General features: G+C 42.1%; 1 protein-coding gene across 2 annotated transcripts in view; it reads left to right on the top strand.

The window, feature by feature from the left end:
* The window catches only part of GCLC (glutamate-cysteine ligase catalytic subunit), a 34,654-nt gene extending 20,674 nt beyond the window's left edge, over nt 1-13,980 (top strand). For both annotated transcript variants that reach the window (XM_054819901.1, XM_054819902.1), the window contains 10 exons: nt 2,003-2,077; nt 2,972-3,088; nt 3,942-4,080; nt 4,598-4,710; nt 5,387-5,479; nt 6,209-6,313; nt 8,260-8,341; nt 8,435-8,538; nt 8,641-8,761; nt 12,501-13,980. In XM_054819901.1, coding sequence (XP_054675876.1) covers nt 2,003-2,077; nt 2,972-3,088; nt 3,942-4,080; nt 4,598-4,710; nt 5,387-5,479; nt 6,209-6,313; nt 8,260-8,341; nt 8,435-8,538; nt 8,641-8,761; nt 12,501-12,706 — 1,155 coding nt within the window. In that variant the 3' untranslated portion in view covers nt 12,707-13,980. The remainder of the gene's footprint in view (nt 1-2,002; nt 2,078-2,971; nt 3,089-3,941; nt 4,081-4,597; nt 4,711-5,386; nt 5,480-6,208; nt 6,314-8,259; nt 8,342-8,434; nt 8,539-8,640; nt 8,762-12,500) is intronic.
* Nucleotides 13,981-20,421: the final 6,441 nt, after the last annotated feature.

Below are 20,421 nucleotides of genomic sequence, written 5' to 3'. Positions count from 1 at the left end.
TTCTTGTATCAGGGAGAATCTGATGAAGTAGTAAAGTGTATGTAATACTGTGTGTTTTTACAAGGTGTTAAGGTGTGGTCTATTTTGTACCATCTCTTTTTTTATTTAAGACCAGTGAAAGAAATACAGCCTTACCGTTCAGTAATTGTATGAACTTGTTTAAAAATACGTTTTTACAGAATACCATTTTACTATTCCCCATTCTTGTAATCAGTGGTCAAATTCGGTAACCTCGTTATCCTCACAGGGAGAATGAAAACAAGGCTAGTGGGTGCTATAAGCAGCTGCTTGTGTATCAGCTTCTTAATAACAGACTAGAAGAAAATGTATTCCCCACCTATTTTCTGTAAGGTAGTTCACAATATGCATACTTACTTTTTCTTTTTTTTCCTCCCCTCACTATGCACCAAGCTACAACTTGGTTTGATACATTTCCAAGGTTAACAGTAATGTCCCGATGATCTTGGCTGGGACAGCCCACAGTGGGGCAAGGCCAACTATCGTGCTCCTGCCACTTTTGAGGCTTCACATCCCTGTGGTGGCTGAGCCCTGTGCTCATGGCTGCTGCTTTCCGCAGTCCTTGCGGTGCCTGTGGCCTTCCTCTGGAGAGGACTGCCATGCTCCTTTCCTCTGTACTGGGATGCCTGGCTAGAAACCAGGTGGAATCCCAGATTTGTTGTGGTTTGGAATAAACGTAAAAGGGAAGGGGAGGCAGATGTGGCTGTGTCAGAGGAAAGAGCGTAGGTGTCCTGTTCTTCCCCATCCCAAGGCAAGCTCCCTAGTCCTGGAAATCCAAAATTAGTGATGAGAAGTCATACTTGGCTGCTTCTTTATGAGAGAATTAAATCATCTTTTCAGAGTGTGGGTGTGGGTTTTTTTCTGATAGCAGAGTTCTTTTGGGGTTTGGGTGAGTTTTTTGTTGGTTAATTATTTTAAGCTTACTTGGGATCAGGCTTCAGCAGCACCCCAAGAAGAACCTGTATATTTTGTTGGACTCAAGTGTAATCTGTAGAAGAGGAAACTCTGTGTTCTGCTGGCATTCTTCAGGACAACAAGCAGTGATGGTGATTTAGAGCTGAAGCCTGCTCTACAATGTTATGATAGTGGTACAGGGGTACACTCCCATCTAAGTTATCCTCTGAATGAATATGTAAACTACAAAGAAGGAGAAAGAGGCTTTTAATCTGTTTAGCGTCTTAACAGTTTTGAGGCGATTGATCCCCCTCTGCATTTTTAAAATGTACAAAGAGTCGGTTTGGGAAGTCTGGAGGGCAAGGTCTGCTGTGAGAAATGTGTCTCATGTTTGACACTGAGCAATTTCACCAGAAGTTTCAAAAGAACTTTTATTTTCCAGTGGCTTATGTGTGGTAGGGCTTCCAGATCGTTAATGGCTTCTGCAAATAACACTTCTTTTCTGTCCCTTGCTGTGTCTTGGCCTTTAATACAGGCAAAACTGGAGGTTTTTTTAAATAAGTTACAGTAGTCATGAAGACATTTATTTTTCAATTTCGCAGGATCAAACAAAGGTGTCTTGAAATGTTCTTTAAAACAGGATTAGCTGCCACATAAAACAAATGTTAAATCTGCAATAGTTTCTGATTGTTGTTCTAAGTAGGTTCCTGGCTTATTTCCTGAAGGTGCATTACCAACCTATGTGCACTGTAGATATTAACTCAATTTTCTTTTGGTTCTGTCAAGTGTTTGTATATTTAGCCTCACAGCCAAAGCCTTGTGGTCTAAAATCTTTTAATGAACATGGAAATGGTATGGAAGGAAGGTTGTGATAGAAATGTTGCTGATGGATGGGGCAAAAGTTTGTTCAAGAACTGGGGGGTGGAGAGGGCAACCCACACAAAAAACCTCACCTAAAATCAACCAAACAAACACCCCTTAATTCTTGGTATTTAAATTGTTTTATTATACAATTGATTCTAAATCTAGGAAGACTGTGCTTATGCTATGATTATAGAAAATGTGATAGCAATTGTATTTCTTCCAACAGGTAACATTCCAGGCTTGTAGCATTTCTGAAGCAAGGTATCTCTATGATCAGCTAGCCACGATCTGTCCCATTGTAGTAAGTAATGGACTTCTACCACATCAGTTCTTTGTGCAAAAGCATCTACATGTAAAAAAAAAAACAACTAAATTGGAAGAAAAAAAAAAAACCAACCTTGAATGCTACTCACAGATCTGGTACTCTGGGAGAAATGTCAGTCTGCTGATAGCCTGTAACATGAGAAATGTGATTTATTTAATGTCCAAATGACACCACAAAACAGATGATGTCTGTTTCTTCTCCTCTGCCCTCCTTCCCACATGCATGAGACTTACATTGAATAGTTCTAGAAATACATTTGGGGCAATCTTTCACACAAACAAGATAAGCTCACTTCTTAAAAGAGTTTTTAATTTTTTAACTCTGGTCTGATGTTGCAGAGGGTTTCAGCTTAAGTTGTTTAAAACTGTCCCTTTTGTAAGCATGTGATTGTAAACAGGTGTTTATAACAGATGTTATAAAAATAAAGTTTTGGTCTGGTCTAGGTGTTTAGCAGATCCAGCTCCCAGTGAAGTGTGTTCCAGCTGTGTTGCTAAGGTGTTTGGCCAAACAAAAATAAACAGAATGATTGCCAAGGGGAGTTTGGGAGTGGGCGAGCAGAATACTTGCTGCTTCGTCACAAAGCTGCTTCTGCCTGTATCATCTTTGTGTTCCTTAAATGCTGATCTGTAGAGGTAATAAACTTGGAGAGTGTCAGATGCCGCTTCAATAATACTAACCCTTCATCAAGGCATTTTCTAGAGATAGCAGTTAAGAGATTTGTGGTTGTATGGGCTTTGTCTGTATGTTAAACTGAAATACATACTTCAGTTACTTTTGGACCAGCAAGTTTCCCTTTCCAAGCGGGGTTGTATTTTTGCCTTTGGTTCCTTGGCTTGTCCTTTGTTTTCATATTGGGCTGTTTTATTTTAGATGGCATTGAGTGCTGCATCTCCGTTCTACAGAGGCTACGTGTCTGATATCGACTGTCGCTGGGGAGTAATCTCTGCATCTGTAGATGATCGAACACGAGAAGAGAGGGGGCTAGAGGTAAGTAATGTTAGGTAGTAGATGTCTGATTTTTTTTCAGGCAAAAAAAGTTAAATCTCCTTTAGTATCAAATTCTCCTTGTGCTCATCAGAATCCCTAACAAGGGAACATGGCAGTCTTTGCAGTAAATGTAGGAGAGATGGTGTAAACATTTGCCTTGGTTGTAAAGTTTACGTTAGCAAATACGTATTTTTAGTTAGGTATGGAGTCCCAGTAGAACTCCACTCACTCCTCTGCAGCTTGTTGAAAAGGTTCCCCTGTGATGAAACTTTCCAGCCTGTGCTTGAGCCCATAAAGCAAAAATTGCTTTGGATTAAGTAGCAGGTGCTGCTTAGTAATCCAGTAGTATAAACCAGAACTGTGTGAAAAGAGCCAGTTGTCAGAAAGTGAACTTATGGAGTTTCTCTAAGCAGGAATTGACGTTCAAGGCATGTACAAAAGTACAGAAAAAAAAATTTAAATCTACTTGAAATATTTCTTGAGCTACCTATTTTAAAAATATCTCTGACAATGTGTGCATAATGAAACAGTATTGGTATGTGTTTTAATAGGTATACTAATGCTTTCCAGGTACTTGAGTAATGGTATATTAATCAGGAAAATGTTTCCACTCTTAGAGAATTCTGGTTAATGTGTGATGACTGTTCTATCACTCAGGTACATACATCTACAAAGTAGTCATAATTCCAGGATTGCTTTCTATTAAGCCTATTTAAGACTTGCACTTTGAATAATTTTAATTGAGGCTGTAGGGTTTTTTAAACAGGATAATTCTCACGAGTGTCATTAGTGAGCAAAACTTAGGTAACATTGTTAACAAGCTGTTAAAATATTGTATTCTTAAATTATATAGCCACTGAAGAACAACCATTATAGAATCAGTAAATCCAGATATGATTCCATAGACAGTTATCTATCTGAATGTGGTGAGAAATACAATGACATTGATTTGACAATAGACAAAGAGATCTACGAGCACCTAATAAAGGAAGGTAAGTGTTTGCTTCATTATGAGCAGGTTAAGAATTATGCTTGCAGTATGTGAGGATATTTTACGTTTTCATTCTTGTTTGTTTCAATCATTCTGCATCCTTTGGAGTGACTCCTACTGAGGAAGTATCTGTGTAGCGTGATCTTGAGGTTTTTAAAAAGTATTCATTTGTCATGGAAACTATTCCTGATTCCAGCTTGAGAATCTGTGTTTGACACATTAATGTTTTATCTTTGTGGAGAGAGCAGAACTGCTTTATGAAACATGCACGGAAGTGCATCAGAAAACAGGAAGAATGGCAGCCACACCAATATTTAGCTGCCATTTCCAACCAAGAATCTGTTGTTTTATTTTATTTTTCTCTTAAATCACTTCCTTCCCAAAGTCATCATTTAAACTTTAACAGGATGTGGTGGGTTGAGGTAACATTGCAGTTGAATGTTTTCAGTCTTGTAAAACAAATTGTTTCCTATCGCTTTGCTATGTCTGAACTGTTTGTTTGAATTTTCATTTTGTAGGTATTGACCACCTTCTGGCACAGCATATTGCACACTTATTCATTCGAGACCCATTGACTTTGTTTGAGGAGAAAATACATCTAGATGATGCAAATGAATCTGACCATTTTGAGGTTGTGTCTGATTTAGAGCAATTTAATAAATATATAGATGAAATTGCTTATTCCTTATAGTACTGCTTAATTGGAGGATGACTATGTTAGCTAAGATGTATTTTTTTTTTCCTGAATTTTTCACTTGAACTAGTTCTTTGGCATATGACTTTGCAGGTATAAGCACATTTATTTGTTTCATCATTTATTTAGGAGAAGGTAGTGGCTTATACTTTAAACACAATAAAATATAAAGGACCCAAACTATAGCTATGTATATAAGTGTTATGGGGAACTGTATTTTATGGCTTCCTAAAAACTGTTTTGCATGACATTTATGTATAAATGTCTCTACCGCAGCTATTATTTCATAAGGCTGTATAAATATTAGATATTTTAAGTTTGGGATGCATCAACCCCTCATTAAAAAAAAACCTCAGCTGAATCTCAGCCCCCCAGTATCTTATGCTATTTTGTTTGAGGATTACGTGTAAGAAGGTGTAACATATTTGCTCGTAGGGTGGGTAGTTATACTGTGGTTTTTAAGTAATGCCACTTAGTTTGTAAGTGCTTCTCTAACTTGATGGACTGTTCCAGGGAAAATATTAGGACTCTAGTTAGCTGCTTATTTTCCTTTGATTATATTGTAGAATGATGCACATCTTAATTGTGACAGATTATTTCATGTGCTTTGTAGAATATTCAGTCTACAAACTGGCAGACAATGAGGTTTAAGCCTCCTCCTCCAAATTCAGATATTGGATGGAGAGTGGAATTCAGACCTATGGAGGTAAGGAAGGCGTCTGTATGCACAGAAGCATGTTTCCCTTTAAGTGAAAAAGTACCAGGCATTCTGCCATCCAGTATCAACCCCTTATTACTTATGCCGTGTTTTCTCCCCTCTGAATTGCTAGATGCAAGTGAAGTGGACAGCAGTGTTTAATCGGACATGGACTGTGGGAATGTAACTGACAGGAGAATCCACTGCAGCACAGCAAAGCATGCTAATGGATTTGGGGTGATGGGGAAAGGAATTAGGCTTGTATTAAAGCAACAGTAAACAAAGCCCCATTTAGCTTCTGGGGACTGTATTTCTCCAGTACTTTTCCTGGTAGCAAACAATTCCACTGTCACTTGTTTGTCACAAGTGCTTTTATTTTATAGCTGTCTATTTCTGAGCTCTCTGAATTTAATCCCTTTAAAGTAGAAATTTAAAAGCTGTTACACATTTGTAATTAGACAGAGAGCCTGGAGGTGCAGGTTATTAGATAGTATTTTGAAATGCAAGTGTGTTTTGGCATTGGATTAAAGGGTAGCTTGTTGAAGTGTGTGCATGTACTGTGCATTTGAAGTCACTGCTGGTGATTCCAGCTCGTGCATCACCATCTCTGCTAGTAGAGCATGTGTGAATACAAGTACCAACATGAATGTCCAAGTCAAAATGTTTTAAACTCTCCCAGATATTTATCCACTTCCATGAGTGTGTTCCCACTAAAGTAATTAATCCTTTCATGCCTAGGTCCAGTTAACAGACTTTGAAAACTCTGCATATGTTGTGTTCGTGGTATTGTTAACCAGAGTGATTCTGTCATATAAACTGGATTTTCTCATTCCTTTGTCCAAGGTAGGTGTGAAAGATCAGATCTAATTAGACCTGCAATGTATTTACATCAAGTCTGATTATTTTTTTATTCTCTGCAAGCTAGTAACTAATATTTATACACTTAGAGTTCAGTCAGTTTGCATCTGTACCAGTACTTTGAATCAATTTCAACTCTACAGTATTCAACAAATATTTTACTGCTGTTTCATGGAATTAAGCTTATAAACAAATACTGTAGGAATTTCTGTGGTGTCTAATGGTGTCCAACTACTGCAGAAATGTCACAAAAGTGGTTTAAGACTGGGAAAGGGCATGTTTCCACCATTTTACATGTGAGGAAAATAACCTGTAGAGGTCAGAATAAAAACTTCAGGCATTTATTTTAACATGACTGACTGTTGCCTGTGTGTCATGTTCTTCTTCTGCATTTTGTTTGTACTTGTTGGAAAGGGAAAGGAAGAGTTGAGTGTGCTTAGTGTTGCACAGTATGTGAATGAAAACAATACTGCTGATTCTGGTCACAACTGTGACTTCTGTTTAGACAGACCAGCTGTGCAAAATGTGCTTTTTCCTTTATCTTTTCCTCAATTGCTGAACTGTTTTGGGTGAAAACTGTCCTTGCACATCTTCCTGAGGTACCTGATGAGAAAGTTTCTTCTCAAGTGGTCTTGTAGCACAGCAGACTTTTGACAGGCTATATACTAGAAAATGCTGCCAGCACTGGCTACAGTATAGTAGTATCCTGCTGCTTTTCTTAGTGTTTTTAATTAAAATGTAGAAAAATATTGAAGTTCTAACTTAATAGTAATCATACCATACGGTTGGTATGATTTTTAAGAGGAATTTTCTTTCTGATGTCAGGGACTCCAGATTCTATAAATGATGCAGCAACTCAAAAGCACAAAAAGATTTGAAAAACAGATTGGGTGTCGAAAGAACCTGAACAGAGTTGGGGGGCTGGGGTGGGGCATAAAATTGCTTGAGCTTGCCAAGCAATTTGAGAGCTAATGCAACAGAATTGCACAAGCATTGCTAAGCCTGCCTCTTTCAAGTAAAATAATATGGGTTTATGGGGCTAATATCACACTAATCTTTGATGTCTGAGTGCAGTTGTACTCCTGTCAGCTAGGACTGGAGTTCTTTTAAACTTTGAAAACAGCCTGTTGTGTAAATAAGTTTCATAATATAAAATGAATGAAAGCAGACTTCTGAAAACAAAGCTTTGAAAGGTAAGAAGTGAAGATTTTTGCATTGCCCTTAATTAAAGGTCAGACAAAGAATGTGACAAGTCATATCCCTTCTGATGACAGTACAGTAAAAGGTAATATCTGAAAGTTGCGTGATGTTAATTCCCTGACAACATACCAACCAAAGAACTTGGACAAAGTCTTCCATCCAGAAAGGCAGAGCGATGCTTATGTCATTTGCAGAGCATACAAGCAGTGCTTTGTAGTTTGTAGATGTTGAGAAGCCTGCAATTTAGAACTTCCTTACTAGCAGACTAAGTTTATCTAACAGCTGTTTGAGTATGGAATAGATACAGTTCCCATACGAAGTTACTGGAATTCTGTTTCTGAAAGTGGTAACTCTTCTAAAGACTTCAATGATTTTGTTAGTAGAAGCAGCAAACTATGGCTAGGGAAAGAGCAATTTTCTCCTTCTGTAGTCATTTAAATTGCATCTAAATATGCAAAGAAGTGTGCCAGATGGGATGCAACCTGTTCATCATAGCTGTTCCTGTGTTTTCATCCAAACTTAAAAGATCAGAGTAGCACGTTCTAACACAATAGCATTACCTGTTTTGCTGGAGGCCTAATTTCATAGAACATCATCTCTTTGCGGTTGATGTGATAATAATCTTTGTGTGATGAAATAAGCTAATTTCAGCTAATGAGACCAAAATGTGAGAGTTTGGTGAATCCAATTTTCTAACATGTCACAAATCTCTAAAAAACTTCTTTTGCCAGGTGGATGAAAACATGAAGATGGCCCAGAAAAGAGATGCTGTCCGGCAGGGAATGTTCTACTTCAGAAAAGATATTTGCAAAGGTATCACAAGCAGCAATCTGATTAACACTGTTGTGGATGTTTAGTGCATCTCTTGCCTTCTAACTGCTTCCTTTCCCTTTGTCACCCGTGAAGGTGGAAATGCTGTTGTGGATGGATGTGGCTCTGCACAGAATGGGACAGGCACCGACGCAGAAGAGTACACCTTAATGAGCATTGATACAATTATCAATGGGAAGGTCATAGCCTCTTCTACCTGGAACATACAACATTCCCCTCCACTCCACCCTCCTAGAAATCAGATCGAGTGTGTTTTATGCTGACTCTGTTCTCTTACACAGGAAGGAGTCTTTCCTGGTTTGATCCCAATTTTGAATTCCTATCTTGAAAACATGGAGGTGGATGTGGACACGAGGTGCACCATCCTAAACTACCTGAAGCTAATAAAAAAGAGAGCATCTGGTATGTTTGACGCTTTTGGACATTAATTTTCCTGGCATTTTTCTACTTAAACCGTAATTGGGCTGTTTTCTCTAGTTCTCATAGGAGCAGAGGACTGGAATGTATTTTCTGGCTTAAATCTGGTCCTGTCTAATTCTGATTATAAATGTTTTGTAATCCATTTTAGAACTTAAATTAGGAGTAATTGATGCAGTTACAATTACAGTGTAGGGAGTAGTGTATCTCCAAGCCAAGATTTCTTTCAGCACTACTTACTGCCGCTTTTGCCAGTGTATTGTCCGCTTTAGTATATGTGCAAACTACTACAATCCTATTTGCTTGTCACTTCAGCATTGTAAGAGTATGTGAGGCTGTTTCTGATAGCCTGCTGTTACTGGTGTGACTCAGTGTGCTGCTCCAAAGCATTCATAAGTCTAAATTCTGGTGTGCTAGAGGGTGGGACCTAGTCTTCAATGCCCTTCTCTAAGTAGCAAAACTCCTTCAAGGCAGAACAAACCAGGCTCTTCCCCTGTATTCTCCATGTTGCAGTGTTTTCAAAGACAGGCAACATAATGACTTTTTATGCTTCTTTTAAATGCAGTGTTACAGTGAGTAAAAGATGCGGGCTAAACTTTAATGCAGAGCTGGGCGCATAGCAGAGTCTGCAGCAGCTTTATACCTTTCTATGTGCAAATCCTTTGTATGCCTGCTTTGCTGTAAATTTAGCTAGACGGTTAATTTTAGTCTTATAAGTCAAGGCATCTTTTTCTCCAATGAAATATATTCATTGGTTTTAAATTAAAATGTTGCATTCCTTTTTTTAATTCTTGAAAATTGCTGTAGAATCTTCTAGATAAAGACCTTTTTAAAGCTGAGATGGAAATCAGGACTTTCTTTTACCTGGTAATTCAGTACTTTAGCAGTACTTCAGAATGGTAACAAGTTTTAATTAATTACAGCTTTCACTGTAAATGTTCTTTCCTGAGGCTGGCTTGTTTGTAGGAGGCTTCTGTCCCTCAGGTCACCTAGATGGGGATTTGATGCTTGGCTTAACTGAGGGAGAGAAGAGACACTGGCAGGAAGAAAAAAAATCTGAGGCACGTGAGCCCTCAAAATAGCAATGCTTTCAAAATATTCCATTGTTTGTTGTTGGGTTTTTTCCCTTCAGAAGGGTACTGTTGAGAAAAAAAGTGCATAAGTCCTATGGAGGTTTTTCCCCAAGAACTAATGACCTGGGCTCGACCCCCTATTGCAGGTATTCCCTTTCCAAAGAACAACTTTGCTACCTGGTGCAAAGTCGTGGGCATAGCAAAAGCCAGCTCGTGTACTTACACAGACCTAAAAGGTGTGAGAGTGAGGTAGGTAGGTAGATAGAGTCTAGGGCTTGTATCTTAACTCTGATAAACTGAAGTGATTTTTTTTAAATGATGCTTCTTAAGAACCAGAATTCACAGAATAAAAAGCATTAGGGATTGTATTATTGTGCCATGATGTTTCTCAATTGTGAGCTTTGGATTATTCCAGTTTACTTGCAATCTTAAATGTTCCTGAACTGCAGCCTGTCTAGCATGAGACATGTCCACAAAGAGTGGCCATTTTTCAGATTTTCCTCCTCAAATGGTGAACACAGAGCACTGAGTGTTAACCACTAGCACCTTAGCTGCTGTGGCTTTAACCTTGCTCTGACACTGTTTATTTGTGCTTCAGTTGCATCTTTACTTGCTGCACAGCTAGGTATTGCCCTCCTGGTCTCCATCTCACTGCTGTGTGACTGCCACCGCTCAGTGAGACTACAGATTTGCTAGGCAGGCAGCAGCTGCTGACCACCACCACCAAATATTCATGAAAGCGATGTTAAGATAGCAACATCAAGTGACCCTTATCCTGGTGTGCTCTCCTGGTTCCTGGCTGTTGTAGTGTAGGTGCTTTCTCAGCCGAAGGCAGTGCAGTAATCGTGCTTCGTGACTATTCGCAAACATGATTTCTATGATTGTTGCCTTGCCCTTCTTGAAGCATGGTCCCCATAAAGTCAAACAATAAGAAATGCCACGATTGTATTAATGCTTTTTGAAAAATGTATTTCCTGTAGTTTTACGATGCTCTTATCAGTTATTTCATGATAAGCCTTCTATTTCCTGTGTTGTAGGATAATGTTTTAGTCACTTCTCATGAACATTCATGATTTTGCAAACTTCTCAAGTATGTTATTGCTTCCAAACTTGCAGTTCCCTTTGTCTTGGCTCTCCTCGCTTGAAAGTTCTCTCGCACCTTTTGTCAGTCTGTGGTGCCTTTTCTTGTTACTCAATGTTATTTGAGAGCTGCGCACTGTGTTCACGATGAAGGTGCTGCAGATTTACGCTAGTTCAAAGGATGGGGAGTGCTTGGGCTGCCTGACCACTAGGTGTCTGTGGTGGTGTGAGCTGGACTGTGGTTCCACCTCCTCCACACTCACAGCTTGCAGTGGCTTTTAGTCCAAAAATGTGTGTGTGTCTGTGCTCCGCTAATCTCCCAGCCCCACTGATTTTCTTGCAGGCCCCCAGCTTGTTGTTGCTTTGAGAGTTTTTTGTGTGAGGTTTTTAGTGCCTTCAACAAATAATGCTTCTTGGGTAATTTTTTTTCCTGCCCTTTTTTATATAGAACTGTAAACTCTGGTCTCATTTCTTTAAAACATGATCTCTGGTTTTTGAGGGATGCTTTTATTTCTAATAACAGTATTTATTCTGCTTTTCTTCCCTGTACTTTTCACGAGTTTTCTGATTTGTGTTTGTGTACCTCTGTTCAGAACCACTGATAGGATATCTTAAAACAGTCTTGGATGCTTTTTACTTGTGTTCTTCCTTGCTTTCCCTAACTTGATTCCTCTTGCTTTTTATAATACTCTTAAACCAAAGATTTCTGTAGTGGAAGCCTTTGACTCTTTCTACTCTTACAAGGAAGCTGTGATGTTCCAGTAGCAATGAAAGTTTTGCTAGACTCTTCAAGCTTCCCATCAGCCTACCTTAATGTCTTACTGTCAGAGTTACCTCAAACTTGTACTAGTTGAGGCTTGCTTGCATGTGCTGCATTCAGGAGTTTAAACACTGGTGTCCTGCTGGCCTTCGGCTGCTACTTTGTAGGGATGCAGGTCTCCTGCAAGTCGTGTATGCCATTTGACCATGTATACAAGTGTTGGGGGCCCTTAAGTACCTGCTGACTGCTCCGTGGTCAGCTGAACCCTGCATAGTGAAGCAGAGGTACTGTGTATGAGCCAGGAGTTGGTATAATCAAGAACCTGCCTATTTTTTACTAGGGGAGCTGCCAGAGGTAGAAAGTAGAAGATTAAGTCAAGGTAGACAGAGCAAAGCTAGCAGCCGAGTTGGATGGATCAGCTACAAAATTATTTTATACATAGGTAGTTGTTGCAGAGGTGCCTATTGGTTTGTCTCAGGCAGATTCTCTGTTAAATGACATGTTTAAGCCCTCTTGCTATACAGTCTGTTGGTAACACCTGTTCCAGTAGCTACTTCGCTCTGCACTGTCTTGTTACAACAGCTGAAAGTTTAAAGATCGCATGATGCAAGGGTTTTAGACTATCAGCAATATGTCAACTTAATTATGCCTGTAGTTTAGCCATATTTTTTTTTAAAAATATGTATAGAAATGTGTTTCTCATGAAAGCATGGACTATCCATTAATTGCATATATAATACATGGAACTTTAGGTATGGTACTGCTAAATTAGATGTATAAACTCTGAAATTTAACTTCCCCTTGCGCACAGGAGAATTAATGACGGTTGCTCGATGGATGAGAGAATTTATTGCACAGCATCCAGACTACAAGCAAGATAGCGTGATAACTGATGAAATTAATTATAGCCTTATTTGGAAATGCAACCAAATTGCACAAGGCCAGGCAGAGTGTCCTGAACTATTGGGGGTAGGATTTAATAAGAAACAAAGTGGAAACAAAACTGACTCTTTGTAATGAATGAATGTTTCTTAAATAATAGAAAGTTTTAAGCCTTTTAGCAAAGCACTAGCAAAGATACTGTGAATCTGGTACAGTTTCATGGTGTGAAGACCAAAACAGGGATACTGCACTATAAAATGGGCCAATTTGCCTAAATATTTGTTTAAGGCATCCTAAAATGGGCATATTCTTATTGTTAAGGTTTATACAATATACATGTAAATAGTAAAATATTTTTATGATTAACATCAATGTATTTTAATAACATTGTATCTAAAGTTATTGTGAATTAGCTTGTAACTTTTTTATGCTTATTCTAGAACGAAAAAATTGTCCTGAACAGCTTTGTAAATGTAATGGTACTTGTATATTATATGCATTCCAGTTACTGAATGTTTACTGTAATTTTTTAACCTGGAATGTGCTAAGTAATGTACCTTATTGTGTAAGAAAAAAAAATCTTCTGGACCTACCTGAATCACAGATACTTCTTCCTTCCATTTTGGTTTTGAAAGTATGTAAGAACAGATAAATGCATGTGCATCCTATTTGTTAATCTTTACAGCAGTTTCTCAGTTGCCACAGGACCTGCATCCACTCATAAACTGTAAAGTGCAGAGGAACAATCTGTCTTTATTCAGATAATGCAAGTTTGCCTGTCCACAGGTGCATCGTTACTTTTTTGCCCTCTGAAGTAAATTTGCATGCTATTGCAATTGATTTAACAAAAAAGCAGTAATGGGGGAAGAGGTGGTGAAAGAGAGGAGGAAATGAGCTGAACATATAAAGCTGTCTTTACAAAGGAACCAGAGACACCCGCTCTGGACTTCAGCACTCCTTAACTGCTGTTTCTTCCATGTTGCTGCTGTTCCCACAGTCAACAATGACTGCAGCAGAAAACCAAATGCTTGTCCATTCTTCCTAAAGGTTGAGTTTCTCATTTGTCATTCGTTATTATAAATACTTTTGTCAGCATGTTTGTTTCCTGTAAGGTACTTATGTAGATAGCTGAGGTACCTACATAGCTGTAGGTATGGACAACTTAATCCCCTTTAGAAAATAGTTATAAAGAAATCGTGGAATGCACTAATCCTTTGAATTGGGAGCCAGTGCTGGGAGTGACTGTAAAGTATTTAAAATTTAGCCATTGCAACTGTAAATAAAGCAAACTTAAGGGGCCTTTTTGATTTAGCTTCTTAACTGACTTCTAGAAGTGAATTGTGTTATGGGTAGATCATGCAAAGCTTAATGCAAGCATATATAAATACCTAAGGTGTAATGATTTTTTTTTTAAAAAGAACTAATGGAGAAACTGCAATGGAGAGGTGCACTAAGAAGAAGTGTTTATGTACTGATATTAGACTTTGTTCTGTGTTCACAGGATTGCTTTAGAGAATAAAAAAATGCTTTTTTCCTGTGGTGGTGAATTTGTTTTAATCAAGATGTAGGCATTTAGTTTCTGTAATAAGGAAATAAAAATAAAATTTGCAGTACGTTTTGGTCACTTGCATGACTTGAACCTACGTTTTCACATTCAAAAAAGGGAGGTGTGTACCTGGCAAGTACAACTCATCCAGAGTCACTGTTCACAGCAAACTTCTCAGGCTTAATGGCAAATTGTCTCCCTTTCCTGCAACAGAGGAGTCCTTGTCATGGTAACATCTTGCTTGCACAGCATCAGCTTCTGTGCTTGGAAGACCCCTAATAAAAGTTGGAATGCTTTCCTGTCAGTACTGCATCAACATGTGTCCTTTTTCCCTTTAACATTAACTCACCCTTCTGGCCTGTAGTAGGTGAGTACTGTCCTGTATGTGAGAGAAAACCTTGTCATGATCCCTGAAAGCTGTGGCTGTAAGCTCCCCTCATGAGTTCTCGTATGTGTGTTTTCAGAAAGGACGGGAAAGATCAAACAGAAAACTATTGCTTGTTTGTTGAGGTGTCCATGGCTGTGGTATCTAAGCAGCTTACATTCCCTAGATGAAGAGTTCAGGTATGTGCTCCAGCCTGTTCTCAATGGTGTGGTGTGGTGAAGGCTCTCCCAGGGCAAACCAGAGTTGCTGCAGGCAAGGGCAAGCTTTGCCATTAGTTTTGAATGTACCTTGGAGGTGGCTGTGTGGTCTCTGCACCTGCTCCAAGGTGCAGAAGCAAGCCCTAGGTCAAGCCTCAAGCTCTGGCTGACCTCCTGCAGAGAGCATGAGAAATGCTCTTGGGCTATGAATTCAGGATTTTTGGTCCTGCAGCCAATAAAGGGATTTCATGGAAATAATGATGTTTCCAACAGCCACCTGAGCACAGGGTGGGGAAGGAGCACCAAGCACTTGAGGTGAAATGTGACTGATTCCTTGCCCAAAGACCTTAGTAATGCATCAGTCACCGCCCTTCCTGTGATTGCTAATGTGTTGGCCCCAGTTCAACCCTAGTAATTTGCTTCATGCCTTCTGGTCAGTTTTCAGCTAGAAGATCCTGTTGTGATTTCCAGAGGTCGCGATGTTACAAGCAATGTTCTGATGCCCCATTTTCCTCTTGAGAGGCAGAAACTACTTGAGTACCAGTGTCTCATTTCTGGATTATTTTAACTTATGTTTTTTATCATGGCCTAAATTTTCAAAATGTGGCGCTGTGTGTGTGTGTGCAGAGCTGTGCAAGCAGTTTGCCTTTCTGGGAGTGGTGCAGCAAGAGCTTTGTACAATCCTTTGGTCCTGCAAAAGCAACCTGACCTGTGTGAAACAAGCATTGTGCAGCTTGTAGAAACTGCATCAGAAAATGACCTAATCTTTTGTTTACAGTCATTTTGTTTAATATTTTTAGTGGATTATATTCAGTGTGCTGATGTGGTTTTGCAGCAAATTTGAGAAAGACCTCCTGCCATGCGGTGACAGCTGAAGTTATTTCGGCAGCTATCTGGATGGCGGCAGCTGGGTTTCAACAGGAAACAATTGCTGCACTCCCTTCCTAGTAGCCAGGCCTTTCCTTCTAACTGCCTCCTAAGGATAAACACAGCTACATGTGTGTATGCAAAAATATGTTGGTAAGGATGCTCTACTCCAGGAGAGCAGATGAGGGGACAGAAATGCAATAGTTCCGCTTGCTGCAGAGGGTATCAGAAGATGGCTGTAATGCTGAGCAGTGCAAGAACCCGTGATTTACAAGAGAATAGAAGCAAGAATGTGTGATTTGAGCATCACAGCAGAAACCCTGCATCTCTCACAGTCTGAAAGACCTGATGCTTCGTTGGAATTTTCTTGAAGCAGCTTTGAGGAGAAACAGAACCATTCGTAAATGGTGATCTTTGCGATGGAGGAGGGGGACAGCGTGGCTCCCGAGGTGGGCAGGTGGTGGAGTAGGAAGTTTTGTGACTCTACCATGTGAGCTAAACTAAACCTCTGTGCTTAGCACTGTCGGTCTTGCTGTAACCTCTTTGTTGCGCCCCTTAACCAAAGGGCGCCAGAGTGCATGCAATGAGAGTGTTTTACAGGAATGAGATCTAATTAAAATTAGAGGAGAGCTGATCTGCAGTGTCTCCTACCTGTAACTCTGAACCACTAACACCGAAAGGAGTCAAGGGCCCAGTTTTACTGCTGAGCATGACACCATATGGTATGGGGCATTGCTGGGGCCAGCTCTCTGGGCTGTTTGCCTTCTGCCCATGCCCAGCCTACTTGCTGGGGGACAGAGTGGGAAACTAATGGCTGTGGTGGTGTGCAAGCACTGCTCAACAGCAGCCACAGCCCCAGTGGGTTATCGACACTGTTTTAGCCACAAGTGCAAAGCAAAGCACCGCGTGGGCTGCTGCGAGGAAGGCGAAGGCCATCCCGGCCAGCAGCAGTCCTCTGCAGCCAGGGTACTTCACAGTTCCCTTGTCTGCCCTGCACAGCATCACTCTGAGCTAGAAGATGGGATATTGGGTTTCCCCCCTCTGACTACGTGCCCTTAATATTTCCTCTATCAGGATTCAGTGAGCTGCAAATCAAGAATTGCATCGTGGTATCCTCAGCCTTTTCTCCCTCTTTGTGCAGTGCTCCACATATGTAGGTGTAACTGCAGCGGGAATTTCCATTGCTTTTTCCCATCACTTCATTTAGGAAAAATGCAAAGCGTTAACTGTATTTTCTTTTGAAGGTCACAATGATTACTGTATGTACTGGATAAAATAACTCAGTGAATCTCAAATCCTTGTGATTGCCACAGCGTTACTTTTACTGACTGCTGCGGGCCCCTGTCAAGATCTCCCCCGGGTTTTGGCATGCGGGTGCTTGCCCTTGGTGCCTCTCGGCGGCTGTTCCTGTGGTCACTGAGCAAAGCCTTGGAGATGGCAAGAGTAGAGCTCGTACCTCTCCCTGCCGTTGGTGCTAAAACCCACAGAGCTCTGCTCCACTGTGCTTTTCCCCAGAGTCTGGAAGTTCAGTGTGAATGATGGTGTTTGTATTAAAAGCAAGGTGCAGTGTCCCAAGCTTTTGATCCCAGACCTTCCTCCTTTTCTGCTACATATAGTTGCATGCAATCTAATGCACAGCTATGCCTCAGTGGATTTACCTCCCATCCTCTCAGGGGAAATTTCGTGATTTCTTTAAGGTGGCCACTGTATTTCGAGTTTATCCCTGGGGTCCTTCTGAGCTTGAGGAGAACAGCAGCAGGTGTGCCAGTAGAGCTCCAATAAACCTCTGTGGGTGCTAGGAAGCCAGTGACCCCTCCCAGCCCATGGGCTTGTAGCCGGCAGCACTCTGCAGAGCCTAGTAAAAAAGACATTTGAAGCTAGTATTTAAAGTGGGAACAGCATACGTAATAACTGTTCCCTGGAATAAGATTCTCCAAGAAAGGAGAATCTCCTTCTCATAAGATTCTCCTAGAAACGTGAAGTCTGGAAGGCTTAGCAGGCTTCAGGGCTCTCTGTCCATTCCCTCTCAGGCCGGAGGATTCACTCTGTAAAGCAATGGGAGAAGTAAATGTAGGTTTCTGCAGTTTGCTTAGCTGTAGGTCCAAGACACGCTCTCCTCCCACCGCTTTGCCTGAAGCCCAAATTAAAAATGTGGTTGCAGTGCAGCTAAAGGCACTGCTCAGGCAGCAGTGCCCTGTCGGTGACCACATTTCCAGGCAGAGGCCACCCGGTTTCTGGTAGGACTTTATCAAGGTTGACAGATGTGATATTTGTTCGGAACATATTGGCAAATTGTAATGGAAATTGTTTCCTGAAAATGTCCCTGATTTATTTTACTTACACCCTCCCAAATCAGCTAGGGGAGTGTAAAGGCTGTAGGGTGGGTAGCCCTAAAGGTGAACCTGGCACAGCTGCAGGCAGCAGTGCTGAGCCACACTCCACTTTTGGGTGTTTCTGGGTCCTCCTCGCTGAGATACCACTGTCCTGGACAGAAATCATAGAATCATAGAATGGTTTGGGTTGAAAGGGACCTTAAAGATCATCCAGTTCCAACCCCCCTGCCATGGGCAGGGACACCCTCCACTAGACCACGTTGCCCAAAGCCCCATCCAACCTGGCCTTGAACACTTCCAGGGAGGGGGCCTCCACAACCTCTCTGGGCAACCTGTTCCAGTGCCTCACCACCCTCACAGTAAAGAATTTCTTCCTAACATCTAATCTAAATCTAACCTCCTTCAGTTTAAAGCCATTACCCCTTGTCCTATCACTCCATGCCCTTGTAAACAGTCCCTCTCCAGCTTTCCTGTAGGCTCCTTCAGGTACTTGAAGGCTGCTATGAGATCTCCCTGGAGCCTTCTCTTCTCCAGGCTGAACAATCCCAACTTTCTCAGCCTGTCCTCATAGGAGAGGTGCTCCAGCCCTCCGATCATCTTCATGGCCCTCCTCTGGACTCTCTCCAACAGCTCCATGTCTCTCCTGTACTGGGGCCCCCAGAGCTGAACACAGTACTCCAGGTGGTGGAGTACTCCACGAGAGCAGAGTAGAGGGGCAGGATCACCTCCCTCGACCTGCTGGTCACACTTCTTTTGATGCAGCCCGGGATATGTTTGGCTTTCTGGGTTGCAGGTTGTGGTGGGTCGAGTCTGGCTGGGGGCCAGGTGCCCACCAGAGCCGTTCTCTCACTCCCCTCATTCACTAGACAGGGGAGAAAAGGCATAACGAAATGCTTGTGGGTCGAGATAAGGACAGGGAGAGATCACTCACTAATTATCGTCACGAGCAAAACAGACCAAACTCAGAGAGGGAATTCATCTAATTTATTACTAAGCAAAACAGAGTAGAGGAATGAGAAAATAAAATCAACTCTTAAAACACCTCCCCCCACCCCTCCCATCTTCCCGGGCTCAACTTCACTCCCAGCTTCAACCTTCCCCCCCTCAGTGGCACAGGGGGACGGGGAGTGGGGGTTACGGTCCGTTCATCACACGGTGTTTCTGCTGCTTCTTCATCCTCAGGGGGAGGACTCTCATCATTCCCCTGCTCCAGCATGGAGTCCCTCCCACGGGGTGCAGACCTTCAGGAGCAGACTGCTCCAGAGTGGGGTCCCCCACGGGGTCACAAGTCCTGCCAGCAAACCTGCCCTGGTGTGGGCTCCCCTCTTCACGGGTCCACCGGTCCGGCCTGGAACTTGCTCCAGCGTGGGCTTCCCACGGGCCACAGCCTCCTTCAGGTGCCTCCACCTGCTCCGGCGTGGGGTCCTCCACGGGCTGCAGGTGGAATCTCTACACCCCCTCATCCTTCCTCCATGGGCTGCAGGGGGACAGCCTGCTTCACCATGGTCTTCACCACGGGCTGCAGGGGGATCTCTGCTCCGGCGCCTGGAGCATCTCTTCCCCCTCCTTCTGCACTGACCTTGGTGTCTGCAGAGTTTCTTACATCTTCTCACTCCTCTCTCCGGCTGCAAAAGCTCTCTCCCTCTAAGTGTTTTTCTTCTTCTTAAATATGTTATCACAGAGGCGCTGATTGGCTTGGCCTTGGCCAGCGGCGGGCCCGTCTTAGAGCCGGCTGGCATTGGCTATGTCAGACACAGGGGGAGCTTCTAGCAGCTTCTCACAGAAGCCACCCCTGTAGCCCCCCCCGCTACCAAAACCTTGCCACGCAAACCCAACACACAGGTGCACACTGCCAGCTCATGTTGAGCTTCTTGTCCACCAACACCCCCAAGTTCTTCTCCTCAGGGCTGCTTTCAATCCATTCTCTGCCCAGCCTGTAGTTGTGCTTGGGATTGCACCGACCCACGTGCAGGACCTTGCACTTGGCCTTGTTGAACTTCATGCGTCTCGCAGGGCCCCACCTCTCCAGCCTGTCAAGGTCCCTCTGGATGGCATCCCTTCCCTCCAGCGTGTCGACCACACCACACAGCTTGGTGTCATCGGCAAACTTGCTGAGGGTGCACTCAATCCCACTGTCCATGTCACCGACAAAGATGTTAAACAGCTCTTGTCCCAGTACCGACCCCTGAAGAACGCCACTCATCACTGGTCTCCGCTTGGGCATTGAGCTGCGGTCTCGACTAGCACCGTACCTCACCGGAGCCGCCAGCAGGTTACAAGCATTGGCAGCAGCCCCACGGCTGGGCGAGGGAATCCTCCTGCCTGCACCGCTCACCCTGCCAAACACAGCAAGGGCTTAGAGAGGGGAGTGACAGCATCTTGTCTCCCTTTACACAATGCAATGTCTTTCTAGAAGAAAAGTGTAACTGTCCATAAATACTGGCTACGGATTGAACAAGTGGGTGAAATACTATGGCTTATGTTAAGCAAGAAATTACTATAAAGTCTTTTCTAAGTATAAC

Source organism: Grus americana, chromosome 3 (genome assembly GCF_028858705.1).
Source record: "Grus americana isolate bGruAme1 chromosome 3, bGruAme1.mat, whole genome shotgun sequence".
In the NCBI taxonomy this organism is placed as follows: domain Eukaryota; kingdom Metazoa; phylum Chordata; class Aves; order Gruiformes; family Gruidae; genus Grus; species Grus americana.
The sequence above is the reverse complement of the archived record's forward strand: the minus strand, read 5'-3'. Positions and strand labels throughout refer to the sequence as shown.